This window comes from Rhincodon typus, chromosome 8, assembly GCF_021869965.1.
Source record: "Rhincodon typus isolate 14 chromosome 8, sRhiTyp1.1, whole genome shotgun sequence".
In the NCBI taxonomy this organism is placed as follows: Eukaryota; Metazoa; Chordata; class Chondrichthyes; order Orectolobiformes; family Rhincodontidae; genus Rhincodon; species Rhincodon typus.
Genome location: NC_063339.1, coordinates 39302654 through 39323169, shown reverse-complemented (window position 1 = coordinate 39323169; position 20516 = coordinate 39302654). Strand labels below are relative to the sequence as shown.

Below are 20516 nucleotides of genomic sequence, written 5' to 3'. Positions count from 1 at the left end.
CATGGCCAATCCACCTAACCTGCACATCTCTGAATCGTGGGAAGTAACCGGAGCACGCGGAGAAAACCCACACAGACACAGGGAGAATGTGCAAGGTCCACACAGGCAGTCACCTGAGGGTGGAATTGAACCTGGGTCCCTGGCGCTGTGAGGCATCAGTGCTAACCACTGTGCTATCCAGTTGGTATCAAAAAAGACCTTTGGTCATAGTTAGTTCATGATAACAGTTTCTGCTGAACCAGTGTGAATTTTCCACTTCCTTTATTTCTGGAACTGTAAGTCAGGCGAGAAATCAGGCTGCAAGAGATTTCAGTGGTTCGCTCTCAAACAAAACTAATTTGGTTTCTGTTGCTATAATTATTACATTATGGAGTTTTGAGTTATAAAGGTGAAAACAGACTTGTAGTCAATATTCTGACCCCACTTATAATTTGGATCACAGAGCTTTGGAAACAGTGTTCAAATGGATGCACTATTATTGGTTTTTGACATAAATGTACCGATTCTGTGAAGGTGATTGGTAAACTAAACTATGGTTTTTTTTCTTGTTGCACAGTTGCAAGAATCCAGTAAAGCACTTCAACACATGCCAGGATGACCAGCAAAAGAAAAAAAAGAGTTATTTCAATAGGAGGAAGGTACTGGTGTGCTGAGACCTTAGCTTTTCCAATTTATAGCAACGTCTTCAATGTTGATACTGGGAAATGCCACAGAACATTGTGGCACTGTAAGTAGAGTGTGACTGTTAACTGTAATACTATGACACAGACATTTCACTGCTATGAAGAATGGTTTATTATAATCAACTTCCACAAAAAAAATTAAATAATTATTCAAAATTATACCATGATGTGCAAAACAATCAAGAATCAGAAGTACTTTCATCCTAACAAAATTTACATGTCATTCATTGTAAGGCGATAAAATAAATTACACCTTTGATGCCAGCCACAAATGAAAGAAAGCTCATTATATTCAGCTATATATAACAGTGTGAAAAGTGAAATATACACCAAATTGAAAGCTGGACAGCATACAGAAATACAATAGTACAAAATTGGCATGATCCAGCTGGAAATAAGAGCTGTATGTTTTGCATTTCTTATGTAAATACACTATTACACACAGAATAATGAATGAGTCACTAAAGAAAAGAAACAGCATCAGCAGGCTAACAAGCGCTTTGACAATTCAGCACAGGACACCACTTATGAACAGAGTACGGTAATTGTAAAGGAATTGCATTCACCTTCATTATGAAAATCTAGTGTACACAGACTACAGTCTGACTTTAATATCAACTAATCAATTTCAGACATATGCTCAAGTTCTTCCAGATTGTTTGGCAAAATTGTAATGTACTATTAAAATAGCAATGTCCTCAAAAGTTTAAATTATGAACACACAAGAGACACCTTTTTGTTAGCAACATACAGTATGTTCCCAAACAGCTGAAATAAGCAATATGAACCTCTCATTTAAAGCAGCTGACAATCATTTATTAATAAAGTCACTGTGTTTACTGTATGTATTCAAAGTTATCAGGATCAAGCCAAAAAGGCAACTTTTTTTTAAAACTAACAGGAAAACAAAGTACTTGGAGCACATAAAAATCAAAAATGAACCAAATTGGAAGAATAAAATTCCACTACTTTGTCACTATTTAAAACAACACCCTGGCTAAAGTAGAATATGAGAATGATAAAAGGCAATATCACCCAGTAATTTTAATGCAACACCCTTGACATAATGTATTCTTGTATTAATACACTCATACTTCATAGATTCCCACAGTACACATTAGACAAAAGGTAACACTGGTAAGTGCAGAACATTAGCTACATACCGGAAGAAGAGGGGAACAATCCATATCAAACATATAGTTGCTGTACGTGTAAAATGTTAGACCCCTATAACTGCTGTTCTCCATACCACCAAAATAACATGCAATCACTCATGTACCAGCTCCTGTGCTATGATAAATATAAAATATTGCCTTGACACATTGAATATGCAGCATAGGAACTGACAGAGACATGCGATGCACAATGCATACAGTACACAGATGCAATGTGTGTTTCTCAAGCTATTATTACTCAGTTTTCATGTCTAGAAATTGGTGTATAAAGATGCATAATAACTGCAGAACTGTTCCATAGATCTTTGGAAGTTCTGTTAAATCATATTGATATGAAAGGCAGACCGATTTAATAAATACGGATGCAAAGCTAAGAGCATGTCATTTGATCTTTGGCTCTAGTATTGTCTCAGGTGAGCTGTTCTGATCTAATGATAATAAGAACCAAGCATTTGAAATAATTGTGCTATTGTAAGAAGTATCACGGTACATACAAACTATCAATCCAACTACACAGTTTTTGCTGATGTTTAGACAATGTATTGACCATACCAATCATTAGGACATCATGAGATATCTGTAACCAATTATGACCATTCATAATGTTCTCCTTTCAAAAATCAAATTACTTTTTTCACTTATTTAGACAATAAACCCAGAAGTCATTTTAACTGCTTTGCACAGATCAACAACTTTAAAGATAGCAAATTCCTTTCCAAGTTTGGCATCACTAATGTTAAAGCATAAATGCAAACTTATATGCTTAAGCCATTAGAGGAAATAGTTCTATGGCATAAATAAAACATATTTTCTGAGATCTATACCAATTTTGTTACTTTGCAAACATGAAACATTGTAACACAATATTTACACGTATTATAGCACTATATTTTCATGTGAAGTTATTTTAAACTTCAACCGTCTTTGAGACAAACTCTTCCCAATTCCTAAGAGTCGGAGAGAATCCTGTGACCTTAAGCATGATAAATTAGTGGAGAAGCCACTTTGTGCAGTACAGCAAATTTCCAGTTAAGTAAAGATAGTGCTAGTATCAAACACTGACTAGAGAAGCTCATTAGCCAATGTGTGGGGTCTTCCAGCTGGTGGACAGAGATTATGAGGTCAAAACTAAGCAGACTGGTGGGAGAAAATAAAATAAAATATATTTTAAACACACATTACCTAAAATAATTCCTAAGGCAGTGTTCTGCTAGTTACACCTTGACATTTTCAAATGTGATGTGATATATATTTGTGAATCACCATTTCTGATTGGAATATGTCTAATTTGCTCTCTTTTGGAAGTGACTGACTGGAGAAGCCATGTTTGTCTGAATTACTTATATCTTATAGTGGAAAATTGCTTTGAAGATTTAGAGTTGTTATGCCATTGAAGGGATGTGGATGGACTTCACTGCTCAGAATAAAAACCTGTTCACCATCATAAAGGGTTACAAAAACCTTAAGCATGCATAGTACTGTGTGACAAAATAATACAACATACTTGATCTGAGTACATCTAATCATCAATTCCATAAATATTTAAGAAACTAGATAAAGTTTTGGTAAGAGGAAAATTTCTCCGTTCCAGAATATTTCATCAATATTTAACCCACCAACATGAGTTAAGTATTAGGCTGTCCCTGTCATAACATTGATATAAAAAAGCAACAACTTACTAAATATGCAGCCATTGTTCAATTAGGTTTGTGCTGAATCCTGGCATGCAACAACTGTACAACCTGTGCAACTAGTATACTCTTCAGTGCATGATAATGTTATATAGTATTCAAATGGCACAGTTTGGCCTAAAACTGAAATGTTCTCAGTTTAATCACATTTTACTTTGCTTCTATGCTGAATGGATGTTACTAAAATGTTATAGCTTAACTAAAATAAGTTTTTTTTGCCAACTTCTATTTTTTGAATAAGCTTTTTTGTGCAATAGATCAGTCGCATACAGCATTATTTTATACACATTTTTCACAACCACACTCTCACATAGCAACAATGACAATGCACATTGGTCAAATAATGGCCAAAATAAATAGCTCTTTCAAAGCATAGTGACTGTATCTTCCATTTTTGGCTCAATCATGGTATATTGAGTATTACACTCTGAGTCAGAGTCAATGCTGTCTGCATCTGAAGACAATTGGGATGGTTTAGAATCTGGCTGGGCACATTCCTTCAGTATCTGTGCTGATGATTTTGGCAAATCTTTTGAGGAGGCCACAGTATTAGCAGTCCTTTCTTTCATATTCATTGAAGAAGTAGAACTTGGCGAGATCTGATTGCCCATCAAGGCATCCAGAGATCCATCAGGATCAATGATTGTATTGATTGCTGTGAAAAAGCAAACACTTTAATCCATCTACACCTCTTACAGGATAGCAAATTTGTATCTGAAGAAAGTCAATCACTACGTAGCATATATTACATCACATTGTGCATCAGATGAAGTACTTTTCAAACAGGTTTCAAACTAACTAGTAATTTCAACCCAAACAACTCTTAAAGAATGCCAATTGATTGCAGAAAATTGGTTAATGTAGCAAACCATCGATTACAACAACAGTTTCAATGAATTTCACTAACCGTCTAATTGCTTTTGAACTCTTCTCAAGTCTTTAAAAATTGAGGATATTTCCTGGAACAGAAAGTAAACAGTCAGAACATTTGTTGCTACTGAAATATTTTAATGAAATTGGAATTTGAACCTGGATTTGAGGGGAAATTACTCATTGTAATCTACACATCAATTTTATAGATTATAAAATTGTGTCCACCTTGCTTCTGACACATGCCAGCTCATACCGTACATATTTGGTGCTGTCTCGACTATGCAATTTTGATGCATTTCACAATTAAAATTATCCTAACCAAAGTGTGTGTTTGATCGTTTAGAAATAATACCACATAATCTTAATGAGCAAAGGAGAAATGGCAACAATAGAACTTAAGAGGGATGTCAGAGGTTAGGATAAAAAGAAATTAGATGGAATCACAGAATGACTACTGCAAAGACGTTCACCACTCAACCCTATCCTTACTATCAAAGTGACAAGCTCGTATTATCGCAAAATATACTCCATCTGCCTTCTTGATACCCACTCACATAACCCATCTATATCCCTCCGTAGTCCCTGTGCCTTCTTGAATGTCTATTAAGACTCGCCTCATATCCCCTTATACTATCAAGTTGTTGAGCCATCTGCAAATTTTGAAATTAGGCCATGCACAAGTAGAAGTCCAAATACAAACCCTTAGGGAGCACCAGCATAGCTTTTGCAAGTCTGAAAAACAGCTGCTCACTAGTCTGCTTCCTGTCACTCAACAAACTTCGGCTCCATGCATCCACTTTCCCTTTCAACGTGGTCGGACTTTACCATTATGAGAGTTAGATAAATAATGAGACATTATCCAAGCGCAATGTGGTATCTGCTCAAATTAATTATTAATAAACATGACAAACATTTAATCTTACAGACAAAGGTAATGTCACCACAGTCTTACCAGACAATATGACTGCTCTTCCATTAAATAGAGATGATTGTGGTGCTTTAATCTAAGGGTCACCATGCCTCAGGCAGGGGAAGGGGCTGAGGAGGAGAGTCCTTGATGGCAACCTCAGCCAGTGTGGAAACTGAACCCATGCTTTTGGCAACACTCTGCATTACAACCAAACTGTCCAGCCAACTGAGCTAACCTAAGGTTATGAGCTCCTTAATAGTTATTTGATCAAAGTAGCAAGTAAATTAATCCTACAAAACAGAGGGGCTACGGGTTTGAATACTGTTCTGTGCTTAGTTATCCAATTACAAACTCAGTGATTGTGGGGATGCGAGGTAAAAGAATAGAACACAAATTGTGAATGTCAACTGAGGAGAGGATTATCAGCTATTGCAGAGGTGACACTGGTTATCCAAACTGACAGATTAATGAATATTCAATTGGTGTTTCAGTGATGGCCTGTGGAAGCTAGCACTTTCACAAGAGCAGGAAAGTCCAGGCACAGAGTAATAGTGATCAACTCTCATATTAAAAAAACAAATTTGGAATGTGGATTGAGTACAGGCTTGCAACATTGACATGGACCAAGACCTTTTCTAAACTACTTCTCCGAGTACTGTATGAGCATAAAATAGACACAATCAAAGTAAAAACAGAAAGCTACATTTGAGTAAGATTACCTTATTTGATGTTTTGAGAATTGGCACTTCATTTTCAGAATTTATTTTGGCCTCAATATCTTCCCAATTTCTATCTTTGTTTTGGAACAGAATTCTATAAACAAATGACAGAAGTACATTTTACACAAAATAATGACATAATTCAGGCTACAGATAAACATTTACACAATATATTACTATTACTACACCTTAGTACTAAACTAACCTCACTGTAAAAGGTAGATTAAGATCATGTCAAAGAAATGTAACAAGTTGGTCAAGGAGTAGGTATGAAACTGCAGCTTTAGGCTAGGGTAGCTTCCATTGATTAGAATGGAAAAGAAAATTGAGCAGCACTACAAATGATGTCAGATTCCACACTTCAGACTTTATCCTATTAGAACCAACAGCCTTGATGGGGAAGGAGAAAAGGAGAAAATTTGCATACTTCAGTCTGGTCTACAGAGAAGCAAAAACTGAAGAGGGAAGGACAATACCTTATGTCAAATCAACTGCCTGTCCCAATAGTCATTTCTAAGATCTGTCAACGAAGTTTGGAAAACAGGAAATTTTACGTTTTGCACACTTAAGTATTTAAAGAGACTGCAATAACTCTGCTTGGAAGTGCCATATTTGACAGTTAGGGGGTGCTGGAGGTCTTTAAAAATATAAAGGTGGATATATCTCCAGGACGTGATCTAGTGTATTGCTGGACGTTGTGAGAATTTAGGGAAGAAATTGCAGAGCCCCTTCCAGAAATATCTATAATTGTCGATAAGAGGCGAGGTGCCAGATGACTGGAGAGTGGGTAATGTGTGCCTTTGTTTAAAATGGGATGTGAGGAGAAGCCAGAAAACCATAGACCCGAGTCTGACTTCGGTGGTGGGTAAGTTGTCGAAGGTCATTCTAAAAGATAGGATTTATGCACATTTGGAGAGACAAGGAATGATTAGGGATAGTCAGCATGGTTTTGTGTCAGTGAAATTATGTCTCACGAACTTAGTTTAGTTTTTTTGAGGAAGTAAACAGAAAGATTGAAGAGACAGAGCAGTAGAGGTTGTGTACATTGACTTCAGTAAAGCTTTTGACAAGGTTCCACATGGTAGACTAATTAGTAAAATTAGATCACATAGGATTCAGATTGAGCTTGCCAATTGGATATAAATTTGGCTTAATGGCAGGAGACAAAGTGTGTTGGTAGAGGGTTGTTTCTTGGGCTGGAGGCCTGTTACCAGCGGTGTTGCACAGGGATCGTGTTCTGAAGAAGGGTCACTGGTGGTATAGTGGACAATGATGCAATTTAACTAAGATTACAAAGAGATCTTGATCGATTGGGTCAATGGGCTGAGGAGTGGCAGATGGAGTTTAGTTTGGATAAATGCGAGGTTTGTATTACCAAAATGCAATACATGGGCAGGACTTATACGATTAAAAGTAGGGCCTTGGTTAGTGTTGTAGAACAGAGAGACCTAAGGGTTGAGGCACATAATTCTTTGAAGTTTGCATCACATGTAGACAGGGTGGTTAAGAAGGCGTTTAGCAACTTTGCCCTCATTGCTCAGACCTTGAGTGCAGGAGTTGGGACGCATGTTGAGGCTGTACAGAATGTTGGTGAGACCTCTTCTGGAGTACTGTGTCCAGTTCTGGTCACCCTGTTACAGTAAGGTTATTTTCAAGCTGGAGAAGGTTCAGAAAAGGTTACCAAGATTTTGCTGGGAATGGAAGCTGTGGGTTATAGGGAACGGTCGGATAGGCTAGGAGTTTTCTTTACTGGAGTGTACAGGATTGCGGGGTGACCCTTATAGAGGTTTTTAAAATCATGAGGGGTATAACAAGATGAATGACAGGTGTCTTTTGCCTATGGTGGGAGATTTCATGACTAGGGAATATATTTTTAAGAAGTGGAGGATGTGGGTATAATGTTTAAAAGATATTTGGGTAAGTACATGAACAATCAAGGTTTGCAGAGATATTAGCCAAGTGCAAATAGGTGGGACTAGTTTGGTTTGGGATTATGGTTGGCGTGGACAGATTGTACTGAAGGGTCTGTTTTTGTGCCGTGTGACTATAATACAGTTTTGCTGGTAAACTACTGAATTGGGTAAATTAATGAACAACCCAGACATCATACCATCTGGATTCTTCTTACAATATGTAAACTTCAGGAACTTTCATTGTAACTTTGCTATGAAAGAGAATTGAAGAACAGCCTGTTAATGGCTTGTAAAACAACTTTCCCTTTTCCAAATATGCTACGACAAGTTAGAGGTACATTTTTAAAACTATGTTAATGAACATTGCAGACAGCAGGGTAGTGATTACTTCATCTAGCCTAATCTGAATACTGCCAATGAGATTATGTAACAGATTCATGCTTTGTCATCACGGTTTGGAAGAGTATGGACTATAATTATCTACAGTGACATGTCCTAAATCAACAAATATGGCAGTAATTTACTCACTTTATTTTTGAAGCAGTTTGCTCCATATTTTCTCGTATGAACTGTGATAGCTGGGATACTGAGTTCCACATCAGGTTATCTACTATGACCTAAAATGTGACACATGCTCAGTATGTGTAAGGTAAAAACATTCAGTATCAGTCAAACATTTCAAAAGAAAATATTGCAGTAACCAAGAACTACAGGTTAGTTTTAATTTAATACAGGTTTCAGAATAGCTTAAGACACCATGTAGCTTTCAAAAAATAACATGGATATTGCATGGAAGAATGCAATCACAGCGCACAATTAACACCTAAAACTGAAGACATGAGGGCTAGCTCAAGATGAAACACTAAGTAGACAGTACTCTACTGATGTTTTGCAGGTTTCATACTTTCTCTAAAGCAGTTCACGAAGCTACGATTAGTATCTCTCAATCTCAAAAGAACACAGGCCTATGCCTGCAGGACCTGAATACTGAGATGGAAACCCCTTTCCATAATGCAAACGTTAGCACAACCACAAGCTGCAAACTACATTGTGCTCACAACAGATTGATGGTGAAATCTGTCAATAGAGGTCCGTCAAGAATGGACTTCACCATGAATGCAAAAGGATACTGGGAACCATATAAGCATTTCCTGACAGTTTACACAATGACAGCAGAATGGAGTGGTGCACCACTCAATGAACAGCAACACTATCTTGCTGATATACAAGGTCTTTGATATCCCCTGATTCAATTAAATTTCTGGTACTCTTCAAATTAAAGACACCTTTAAAACATTCAGTTCCCAGTGAATGTGCAACCAAATGAATAAAGTTGCCATAGTCCTACCAGGCCACAGGCTGCACTTGTTAGAGCGACACAACTGGTGGTGGTTTAACCCGAGTGACACCTCTCCTCAGGCGAGGAGAGAGGTTGAGAAGGAGAGTGAGTCCTTCATGGTAGCATCAGCCAGTGCTGGAATGGATCCAATGCTTGCTGGCATCAATGCCTCACAAACCTCTTGTAAAACCAACTGAACTCAATTTTCAAAATATAAAGTATATTTTAATCTCTTAAAGAAGGAGTGCTTATAACCAAAGTAAGTATTTGAGACTTGCATTAGTTTTCTAATTTTTGTAATTAACATAGTTTTGGTCATGAGGAATATTTTAAAACTTGGCAATACCAACTTAAAGTTGAACACGGTTAACTTTTGCAAATTCAATTTGAGTAACTGTATTACTCACGTGGAAATTCCAAACATAACCTTTCATGTTTGAATGTGAAAAAATTGAATTTAAATAAATGTGCAAATCCTAATGTTAAACAGAAACTTAGAATTAGTCATTGACAATCCTTAAAACAGTTCTTAAACAAATTAATTCTGGCCTAGAACTCCTACAACATCAACTAATGATTAGAAATATGACTTTGATTAATATCTGGTGCACTTTCCTAACACAGTGTAATCATAGTATTTATTCCTACCTCTCCACAAAAATCATATTCTGAAATAACCTCTGTGTTTCAGGGTTTACTTGGGGCAGCACAGTGGCACAGTGGTTAGCACTGCTGCCTCTCAGCGTCAGGGACCCGGATTCAATTCCATCCCATCCTCGGGTGACTGTCTGTTTGGAGTTTGCACATTCTTCCCTTGTCTGCGTGGGCTTCCTTCGGGTGCTCTGGTTTCCTCCTACAGTCCAGAGATGTGCAGGCTAGGTGGATTGGCCATGCTAAATTGCCAGAAGTGTTCAGGGATTTGTGCATTAGGTGGGTTATAGGGGGATGGGTTTGGGTGGGTACTCTGAAGGTCGGTGTGGACTTGTTGAGCCGAAGGGCCTCTTTCCACACTGTAGGGGTTTTATGATTCTATGATATACAGAAGGCTCTGTGTTTCAGGGCTTTTTTTACAAGGGTTTTTTTTTCCAAGGTTTATTTACAGGGGGCTCAGTGTGTTTGTGTTTATATGCAGGGGGCTCTGTGCTATAGGGTTTATGTACAGCGGGGTCTGTGCTATAGGGTTTATGTACAGGGGGCTCTGTGTTTTAGGGCTTATTCACAGGGGGCTTGGTTTTTTCAGGTTTATTTACCGAAGGCTCTGTGTTTCAGGGTTAATTTACAGGGGGGCTCACTGTTTTTAGGTTTATTTACAGGTGGCTCTGTGTTTCAGTTTTTATTTACAGGAGGCTATGTGTTTAAGGGTTTAGTTACAGGAGGCTCTGTGTTTCAGGCTTTGTTTGGGGCGGCACGGTGGCACAGTGGTTAGCACTGCTGCCTCACAGCACTAGGAACCCGGGCTCAATTCCATCCTCGGGCGACTGTCTGTGTGGAGTTTGCACATTCTCCCCGTGTCTGCATGGGCTTGCTCCAGGCGCTCCGGTTTCCTCCCACAGTCCAAAGATGTGCACGCTAGGTGGATTGGCCATGCTAAATTGCCCGAAGAGTTCAGGGATTTGTATATTAGGTGGGTTATAGCGGGATGGGTTTGGGTGGGTGCTCCGAGGGTCGATGTGGACTTGTTGGGCCGAAAGGCCACTTTCTACACTGCAGTGATTCAATGATTACAATATGAAGTTTACAATGCCAAGTCCTCATGTGCTGGGATAAAATAGGCAGTGGTGTCAGTTTGTAGTCAAAGGTAATTTTCTTACATTTCAATCCCATCTCTTAAAAGAACGGTTAAACCTCAGAAGACTGTGCTAAATGGAATCTTGAACAGATCTAGCTACTCATTACTGGCCATCCATGAGGCTCTGTGCGCCATCAGCAGCAGCATTGTACGCCAGCAAATTTGTAAACTTGTGGCCTGGCATATGCCTCACTCAACCATTACCATCAAGCCAGGGGATCAACCCTGGTTCAATGGACAGTGCAGGAGGGCATGCCTGGAGAAGTATCAGGCATCCTTAAAAATGAGGTGTCAACCTGGTTAAACTACAAAACAAGACTGTGAACAGCTCAAGTGTCAGATGCACTGTAGAAATTCACTAAGGTTGCTTCAACAGCACGTTCTAAACTCATCGACTCTAACATCTAGAAAGACAAAAGCTGCAGATATACGTAAACATCAGCATCTACAAGTTGCCTCCAAGTCAATCACCATCCTGACTTGGAAACATATCACTGTCCATCACTGTCCTTGGGTCAAAACCCTGGGACTCCCTCACTAACTGCATTGTGGATGTACCTACACCAAATGGTCTACAGCAGTTCAATAAGGCGGCTCAAGGGCAATGCAGGATGGATTATAAATGCTGGCCCAGTTGGTGATGCCCACATCCCATTAACAAATAAGGGATAAAAAAGTTATTACACATGCCAAAAATCTGTCAATAACTGTCAAGACATGAAACCTCATGAGGAATTGAGAGTCACCTTGTGAAAATGCCTTGTGCTTAACCTCCCTATGATTTTCAATAATTTTTGCAGTTACACATTGGTCACACATTAAACTTGCCCCAGAAAAATTAAGTTCAGAAATTATCAGATTTTCAATGATGCAATAATTTTTAATGAGCACCATTAACATCTCTTGTCCAGAGAGCAAATAACAGGGAATCTTCAGTTATTTTTTTTAAAAGAAGTCTTTAAAATTAGAAGGTTAAATTCTAACTATTTTCCTTAATACATCACTTTTTTTCACATTTCCTTCCCACTCTTCATCATTCCACACCAAATTTGACATTGAATTCACCCTAATTCATCATTCTTCAAAACGCTTTTTGTGTTCATTTCTCAATCCTTTAATTTTAATGGTTAATGGCAGACACTATTGGCCCCATTAGCACCAAGGTTCCAGCTGTCTGCTGTCCTTACTGCATCGTTGTTAGCTCTTGATTTCAGCGATTTTATGTACAATTTATTTTTAACAACCTAAATATGCAACTTTTATCCAACAGGAAACATTGCAAAATGCCCTAACAAATCTGGATCGAGGTTTGGAATAGCTAGTAACGATAAATTACACAGAAATAAAGCAGTCAAAATAAACAGCAGAATGGAGACAGAAAACAACCATATGTATGAAAAGCATAGAGTTAAAATGGTACATTTTCTGCGCAAGTTTGTTTTATTACTATAACATTTATTTCTGACATTTTCATTTTTGTCACTTAGGTTAACTTCCAGTCTAGATTTTCAGAACTAATATATGCTCTGTCTACTGCCTGTAAAATTCTCCAATTTCAGCTGGCTGTACAGACTCAATGAAGCGCCCATAACAGCAAATTGTCTCCCATTTGACAGTAATTGGTTTTTGGCGCTCGGTTAGATGGTTGGTACGAGTGCCATTCTGAGATTGGGCTCAGTCATTTTTAAAAATTTAGTCTTGGATGTGGTTGGCAAAGCCAGCAGTTGCTTTCATCTCTAATTGCTCCTAAAAAGTAGTGAACTGACTTCTTGAACCGCTGCAGTCCATGTGGTTGCACTGTGTTTCGGGATTTTATCTCAGTGACAGGGATTGGAAATACAAAGTGAATGTTCAATCTGCACCTAACACTACTATTAGCAACACAATTCAAACAGTGCCATTCCTCAATACAAGCATCACTCAATTGATGAGAACAACATTTCACAAAATAAAAAAGAGATTATTTTTGTTCTAAGCTGAAGATTAAGCATTCACTTTTGTGCTATAGGGTTAGCAATAAATTAATACTGCTAAACTTGCAAGCAGCTTATTTGTGTTGCAGTGTTAAAATTAACTCTATAAGTAGCTTAGGATCTTACAATATGTATGGTATATCATACCCTTGATGCTGTAATAGAAAAAGTAGCACAATTAAGGTTGTTGGTATGGACTTTCATGAAGTACCCTCAGAATAGACTGTTTAACAAATTTGGACCCCACGAGACAAAAGCAGTAGGAGCACGGATACTAGATTGGCCAAGGTATGAAAATAGAATGTCATGGTGAAAGGCTACTTTCCAGACTGGATAGTGGTAAAATATAATTTTACCCAAGGTTCAGTACTCAGACCATACAGTTCTTAATACACAATGGAATCTTAGATTTAGAGTTAGAGGACACTATTTTGTAACATGCAGATACCACATAACTTGGAAGTACTGTAGGCATTGAGGAAGATAGTAATAGACTTCAAATGGACACAGGCAGGTGATGAAATCAGAGTTGATAAGACAGGTAAAAATGCAGAAAAGTATGATGTGATACATTACGGTCAGAAGAATGAGGATAGACAATTAAATGGTACCATTTGAAAGGCGGGAGTGATGTGCAAGAAGAGAGAACCTGCAGAATTTATTCTTGTGTGCAAATCTTTGCAACTGGCAGGACACATTAACAAAGCGGTTAACAGGGCATATAGAACACTAGGTTTTATAAGTAAACACTACGATGTTATCTTAAGCCTACATAAAATGCTAGTTCAACACCGGCTGGAGTGTTCTGTCCAATTTTGGGTACCAATCTTTACAGGCGGCATGAAGACTTTGGGGAGGATACAGAGATTAAATAAACGATTACAGTTACATTGTTAAATTGTAGAAACAGAAGTGCTGAAATACTTAGCAGTTCAGGCAGCATCTATGGGGAGAGTAACAGACGTTAAGTTCACTGACCTGAAACATTAACCGTTTCTCCTTCCACAGATGTTGCCTGACCTGCTGAGCATTTCCAGCTTTTTTCTGTTTTTATTTCAGATTTCCAGCATCTGCAGTAATTTGTAAGAAGATGGGGCTGCTTTCTTTAAAGCAGAGAAGGCTAAGAGAAGATTTGATAAAGGTGTTTAAAGTCATGAAAGGTTTAGATCGAGTAAATAATAGGAATTTTTTTTTTTTTAAAAAACAGTTGAAGGGACAATAACCAAACAGACTTGAAGAGGCTGGCAAAAGAAGCAGAAAGGACAAAAGAAAAACAAACAAACTATGATGCAATGAATGGCTAGGATTTTAAAAGTTGCCTGATAGGATGGTAGAATGAGATTCAATAGAAGGGAATAGCTGAAAGAGGAAAATGGGGAAAAGGCTAGTGAGTGGGATTAACAAGATTGTTTTCGAAAGAGCTTACACAAACTTGACAAGTGAATGGCCTCTTTATGCGCTGTATTATTTTATGATTTGATGCTACAATTTTCCACAAAGTAAATCAGTCATTTATATGCATGAATCAAACCTACATATACTTGCATTTATAAGTGCACTTCATTCTACACTTTGCGACCACAGTTCATATTTAACATTTGTTTCAGTAGATTGCAGATATGGATTTTATATATATACCATTTTAAAAACATTCAAGGCTTCACGTAACAAACATTATCATTAGCTTCACAATACCTTTCAAATTTAGCCCACCACTATAGTCATCAGTATAAAATGATGCACCAACACTTCTGAGAAACAAAGGCAACTCATGGCATTCTCAAATATATAGAAAACAAAGATAACCTCTTCTCTGTTCCAGCTTCTTCTTTTTGAATCTGGATCTTTGCTATCATTCATATTTTGATCCAAATCTTTCTTAATTCCTGAAGAATCTGGGGGAACCTTCTGAAAGTTCAGACTTGCTTCAGGAATGTGCTGCACCAACTAAAAAAATGTGTAAACTATGTTTAAAATCTTAGTTTAACGATGTGTGTTCTAAATGTGTAAACATATATGAAATCACATGTTCTAAAATGAAAGATGGAAACTGAATGATGCACCTGAGAGTTATGGGATGTCCGTAATGATGATTTTGGAATCTGAGTTTTAAACAAAAAATTAAATAAGAGAGAACAACACATTATTTAATGAGAAGTTCTATTAAAACTTAGCAATAAAAAGATTTGAATGGAATCAAATTGCCTCACAATTTGAAACATATATGAAAAACACAGACAGACTATAAAAAAGCTTTAACTCTTCTGACAGGAAGAGATTCAACAGTAAAGCAAGACAGACAACCAACTATAAAATAAAAGTCACCCATTTGGTTTCTCTTAATTGGGAATTATAAAAAAGTAGCCCACACACAAATAAAAATGTTTTCAAGACACTTACAAAAGTCTCTCTGTAAATAAGCACAGTTTATTAAACTGCTTCTGCTTCAGATTTATTTTGTGGTACCAGTAAAGATGGTGGTTAAGAGGGAGAGGTAGGTAGGCCACAATCTGATCAGCCATGGCGTGTTTGAAGTTCTTTCTCAGTGGGAAAAAAAATTAGATAGATTTACTTCCAATATCTTCAATTGTCTAATTCCCAGGGAATAACATTCACCCACACAAAGGCCCAGAACGTCCAGTTTCTGGATCATTGGACACCGAACATACTCCAAAAAAATTCACAGCAGTACTCCAGAGAAGTCCTGCAAAAAAGAACTCCACAAGAATTGTTCAGAAGCTTACAATTCCGATACACAGATACTCATATATCTGAAATGTTCCAAAAAAAGGTCTCCAATTCAGACAGTCAGAGACTTCAGAGGGTTCAAACTCTTTGTTTGTGTGTGTTGAGGGTATCACTGGCTAGGTTAGCATTTATTGCCCATTCCTAACTTCCCTAGAGAGGTGGAAATTCCTTATTGTACTGCTGCAGTCCTTGGGGTGAGAACAAGAAGTTTGACCCAATGTAACTAAAGGAATGGTGACATATTTCCATGTCAGATTGGTGTACAACTTGGAGGAGAACTTGCAGGTGGTATGTTCCCATAAATCTGTTGCCCATGTCCTTTGACTTGATAGAAGTGGTAGGTTTGGAAGATGCTGCCTGAGGAGCCTTGTAGAGCCACTGCAATGCATCTGGCAGATGGTACACACGGCTGCCACTTTGCATTTTTGGTGAAGGAAGTGGATGTTGAAGGTGTAGGAGCCAATCAAGTGGGTTGCTTGGTCTTGGGATGGTGTCAAACTTCTTGAATGTTGTTGGAATTGCACTCATCCAGACAAGTCAGAAGCATGGAAAGATGATCACACTCCTGACTTGTATCTTGTAGGTGGTGGATAGGCTTTATGGAGTCAGGTGGTGAGTTACTCACTGTGAAATTTCTCGTCTCTTTGCAGCCACAGTATTTGTACATCTGGTTCCTTTGAGTTTCTGGTTAACAGTAACCCCCAAAAATGCTGATATTGGGGAATTCTGCAATCAAGCACCCAGGTTTATGATGGTTATATTCTCTCTTGTTGGAGATGTCATTACCTGGCACATGCATTGTTTACCTGGATAGTTATCCAGGAAATGTTAGATGGATTAAAAACAATTCTAATTTCCTGGGTTACTATACAACTGACCCTCCCAACACTCACTCTCTTGCCATCCTCCTAACTCTCTCATCTACCTCCATATCCTCAACATCACACCCTCCTGATCCTAGCTCTCTTACTCACCTTATCCCCGGCACACTTTACCCTCTGATTCCTACATCAGTCTCTGACCCGCCCATGCCCCTGACCTAATCATCCTGCCATCTTGCCCACATTCATTCACTTACACACCATGGAAAGCTACTTAAATATTTCAGAGCTTTTCAATTTGATGGTTAATGAGTTTGTAGGACTTCAAAGTGATTTAAAAATAGTTGGTGGCACCCAATTTCACCTACATTCCTCAGGCCGGCAACTTTCCCAGGGGCCAGATAAGGATGTGGGTTTAAAAAAAATCTGCACTCCTGACTTGGCTGGCACCATCACAGGGATAGGCATCTCCTAGCATCTTATATTTTTTGTAGAATCAGGGTCAGCAACTTCAGGAGCTGTGGACCAGAATTTAGATTCAGGGACCTTTTGACAAGTTAGTTCCAGAAGTCTTATCCCCATGTCCCCTAGCCACTCCTCTTGGTTCCACATACTCTCCATGCTATCCACTTCCATTCTGTTACTTGCATCATCAAAAGAAAGTCCAACAGGTTATCAAGTGTGATTCCCCTTTCAGAAATCCATGTTAATTCTTCTCAATCTTACCTTAATTGCCAAGTGTCCTATTATCACATCCTTTTTATTAACGATTCTAGCATTTTCCCTATGGCTGCCTACTTCTGTGCTCATTCACTCAGTGTACATAGCCAAACTGCAATAATGTCTGGTTAGAGGCCAAACCAATAAATCCCAGCTCAGCAGGTATTCTGTTTTGACAAGTGAAATGAATTGTCAAGAATAGTAGGAACTGCGGATGCTGGAGAATCTGAGATAACAAGGTGTAGAGCTGGATGAACGCAGCAGGCCAAGCAGCATCAGAGGAGTAGGAAAGCTGACGTTTCGGGCCTTGGGTCTACTGTGGCCTGCTGTGTTCATCCAGCTCTACACCTTGTTATCTCAAATGAATTGTCAACTTTGCTTGATTGATATGTTTAAAGCGGTTATAATGAGTTTATCTTCTTATGATCTCTTTTCTTAATGTCTTAATATGTATTTCCCTAAATTTAGTGTTGTGAAGTGTTTCAAACTTCTATTGATGATACTTCAATAATAAACAGTGATTGACACTTTTGTAGGGTTGTAACAGCAGCAGGTTTTTTTCTTGCAAAGAACATTTCTGAATGGGAGTGTTTTTCTCAGCAATTCTCAATGTGCAACTGGTATTATCTGATTACATACAGTGCATGCTAGTGAATGCCTTTGGAAAGGATACGAGTTTGCCTGGAGAGTCAGGCACCACAGAGAGTAGGTACAGACATAATTTGGCATGGACAATGAGGGGCCATGGAGACTGGCTAGGGGCATGAGTTGGCATTGAAGTCATGCTTAGGAGGGGCAGGAGTGAAGGGGCATAAGAGTGAGAATTAGAGAGCCTAAAAGCTTTAATTACAACAGGGACAAAGTCTGAAAAAATTGAGATGGGCCTTCTACCCTGCACCTACCTCTCCAGAGGGGATAACACAGCTTTCAGGGTCCTTTAAACTGAGTCATGTTTGCCAAATTGAGAAATTGCCTGACTGTCTCTACAGTGATAATCCGGGCCTTTTGCATCATGTTTCTGAAGCCTTTTGCAAATATTTCTGTACTGACGCTTTCCAATTTCTTTGTCCTAGCTATGAATCTAGTAACACTTTAATATTAATTATCGTTCAATCATTGAATGTGGGCATCTTAACATATTCAATGGTTTTTATTAAAGTTTAATTTTTTGACATACTTATCTGTACTTCTGTCAGAGCACATTGGAAGTAATTTACAACTGATCTTACCTCTTCCCTGGCTGAAATTGTGGAGCCAAGAGTAGATGGCGGTAACGAACTGAAAGAGTCCCCGTCTCCTGCTACATCATGAATCTCCCTTGCAAGGATCGCCAAATCTTTGGCTAAATCTTGGCTGAGTCTAAAATGCAGAATAATGATGTTTAATATTAACAAGAGATTGTCAGTAGACACATGTAGAATCTGGTAATGAATTTATTCAGGAAAACCAAGATGACTAACTTGATTGAGTTTTTTAAAGAAGTGATGAAGTGGATTGATGAGGGCAGAGCAGCGAATATGACCTATATGGCTTCAAAAAGGTGTTCATCAAGGTTCCTCGTGGTAGACTGGTTAGCAAGGTCAGATTACACGGAATACAGGGAGAAGTAGCTGTTTGGATACAGAACTGTCTCACAGGTAGAAGACAGAGGGTGGTGGAGAGTTGCTTTTCAGACTGGAGGCCTGTGACCAGCGGTGTGCCACAAGGATCGGTACTGGTTCCACTGCTTTTCGTCATTTATGTAAATGATTTGGATGTGAACATAGGAGGTACGGTTAGTAAGTTTGCAGATGACACCAAAATCGGTGGTGTAGTGGACAGTGAAAAAGATTACCTCAGAGTAAAAAGGGATCTTGATCAGATGGGCCAATGGGCCGACGTGTGACAGGTCGAGTTTAATTTATAGAAATGTGAGGTGCTGTATTTTGAAAAGGTAAATCAGGGCAGGACTTATACACTTAATGGCAAGGTCCTTGGGAGTGTTGCTGAACACTTCATAGTTCCTTGAAAGTGGAGTCACAGGTAGATAGGATAGTGAAGAAACTGTTTGGTATGCTTGCCTTCATTGGTCAGTGCACTGAGTATAAGAGTTGGGAGGTCATGTTACAGCTGTGCAGGACACTGGTTCAACCACATTTGGAACACTGCATGCAATTCTGGTCTCCCTGCCACAGGATGTTGTGAAACTTGAAAGGATTCAAAAAAGATTACAAGGACGTTGCCAGGGGTGGAGGTTTGAGCTATAGCGAGAGGCTGAATAGACTTGGAGCTATTTTCCCTGGAGCGTCGGAGGCTGAGGGGTGACCTTATAGAGGTTTATAAAATCATGACAGGCATGGATAGGGTAAATAGACAAGGTCTTTTCCCAGGATGGACAAGTCCAAAACTAAAGGGCATAGGTTTAAGGTGAGAGGGGAAAGATTTAAAAGGGGCCTAAGGAACAACTTTTTCAAGCAGAGTGTGGTGCATGTTTGGAATGAGCTGCCAGAAGAAGTGACGGAAACTGGTACAACTACAACATTTAAAAGGCATCTAGATGGTTATATGAATAGGAAGGGCTTAGAGGGATATTGGCCAAATGCTGGCAAATGGGATTAGATTTATATAGGATATCTGGTCGGCATTCAGGGTGAAAGAGAGTAATGGTCTTATTGGGAACACGGGCATCAACTGTGGAGGGGAGGCTGCAGTTGAACAATCAGTAGTTGCAGAAGTGTTGTGCTGAACAGAGGATGAAAAGTTTGACAGTTAAGATGTTGAAACCGCAGTTGTAAGTGAAATGGAGAACAGCTTTTCAGGCAGAGTACAAAAGGATGCAGAGGAATGGGAGGGGAACGTAGATGGTGGGTGATAAAACTCAGTGATCAGAGATGGCCTTATCTGTCAGATTGATATGATGGAACCAGCAAAATCACGTAACATGTCAAACCACGTCAAGAGGTTGGCTGTGAACATGAGTTGGGGTTACGTGGAGGGAGAGTCAATAAATGTGAAGCTGGAAAAACACAGCATGTCAGTCAGCATCCGAGGAGCAGGGAAGTCAACATTTCAGGCCGAAACCTTAGGAGAGAGGGAGAGACTGAAGGAGAGATTGAGCGAGGATAAGAAGACAATGAACTCAGGGGAGAGAGGGCATGAGTTGAGATTATGTTTAAAATCACA

The 20516-nt window shown here is 38.8% G+C and overlaps 1 protein-coding gene across 8 annotated transcripts in view; it reads right to left on the bottom strand.

Moving 5' to 3' along the window:
* Positions 1-797: 797 nt before the first annotated feature.
* cep170bb (centrosomal protein 170Bb) overlaps positions 798-20516 on the bottom strand; it is an 81608-nt gene continuing 61889 nt past the window's right edge. For 6 of the 8 annotated variants that reach the window (XM_048600231.1, XM_048600238.1, XM_048600234.1 and 3 more), the window contains exons 14-20: positions 18584-18713; positions 15129-15167; positions 14872-15012; positions 8493-8581; positions 6052-6145; positions 4457-4508; positions 798-4204 (exon numbers count right to left, since the gene is read on the bottom strand). In XM_048600231.1, coding sequence (XP_048456188.1) covers positions 3915-4204; positions 4457-4508; positions 6052-6145; positions 8493-8581; positions 14872-15012; positions 15129-15167; positions 18584-18713 — 835 coding nt within the window. In that variant the 3' untranslated portion in view covers positions 798-3914. The remainder of the gene's footprint in view (positions 4205-4456; positions 4509-6051; positions 6146-8492; positions 8582-14871; positions 15013-15128; positions 15168-18583; positions 18714-20516) is intronic. The other 2 variants (XM_048600232.1, XM_048600239.1) reach the window with 2 other exon arrangements.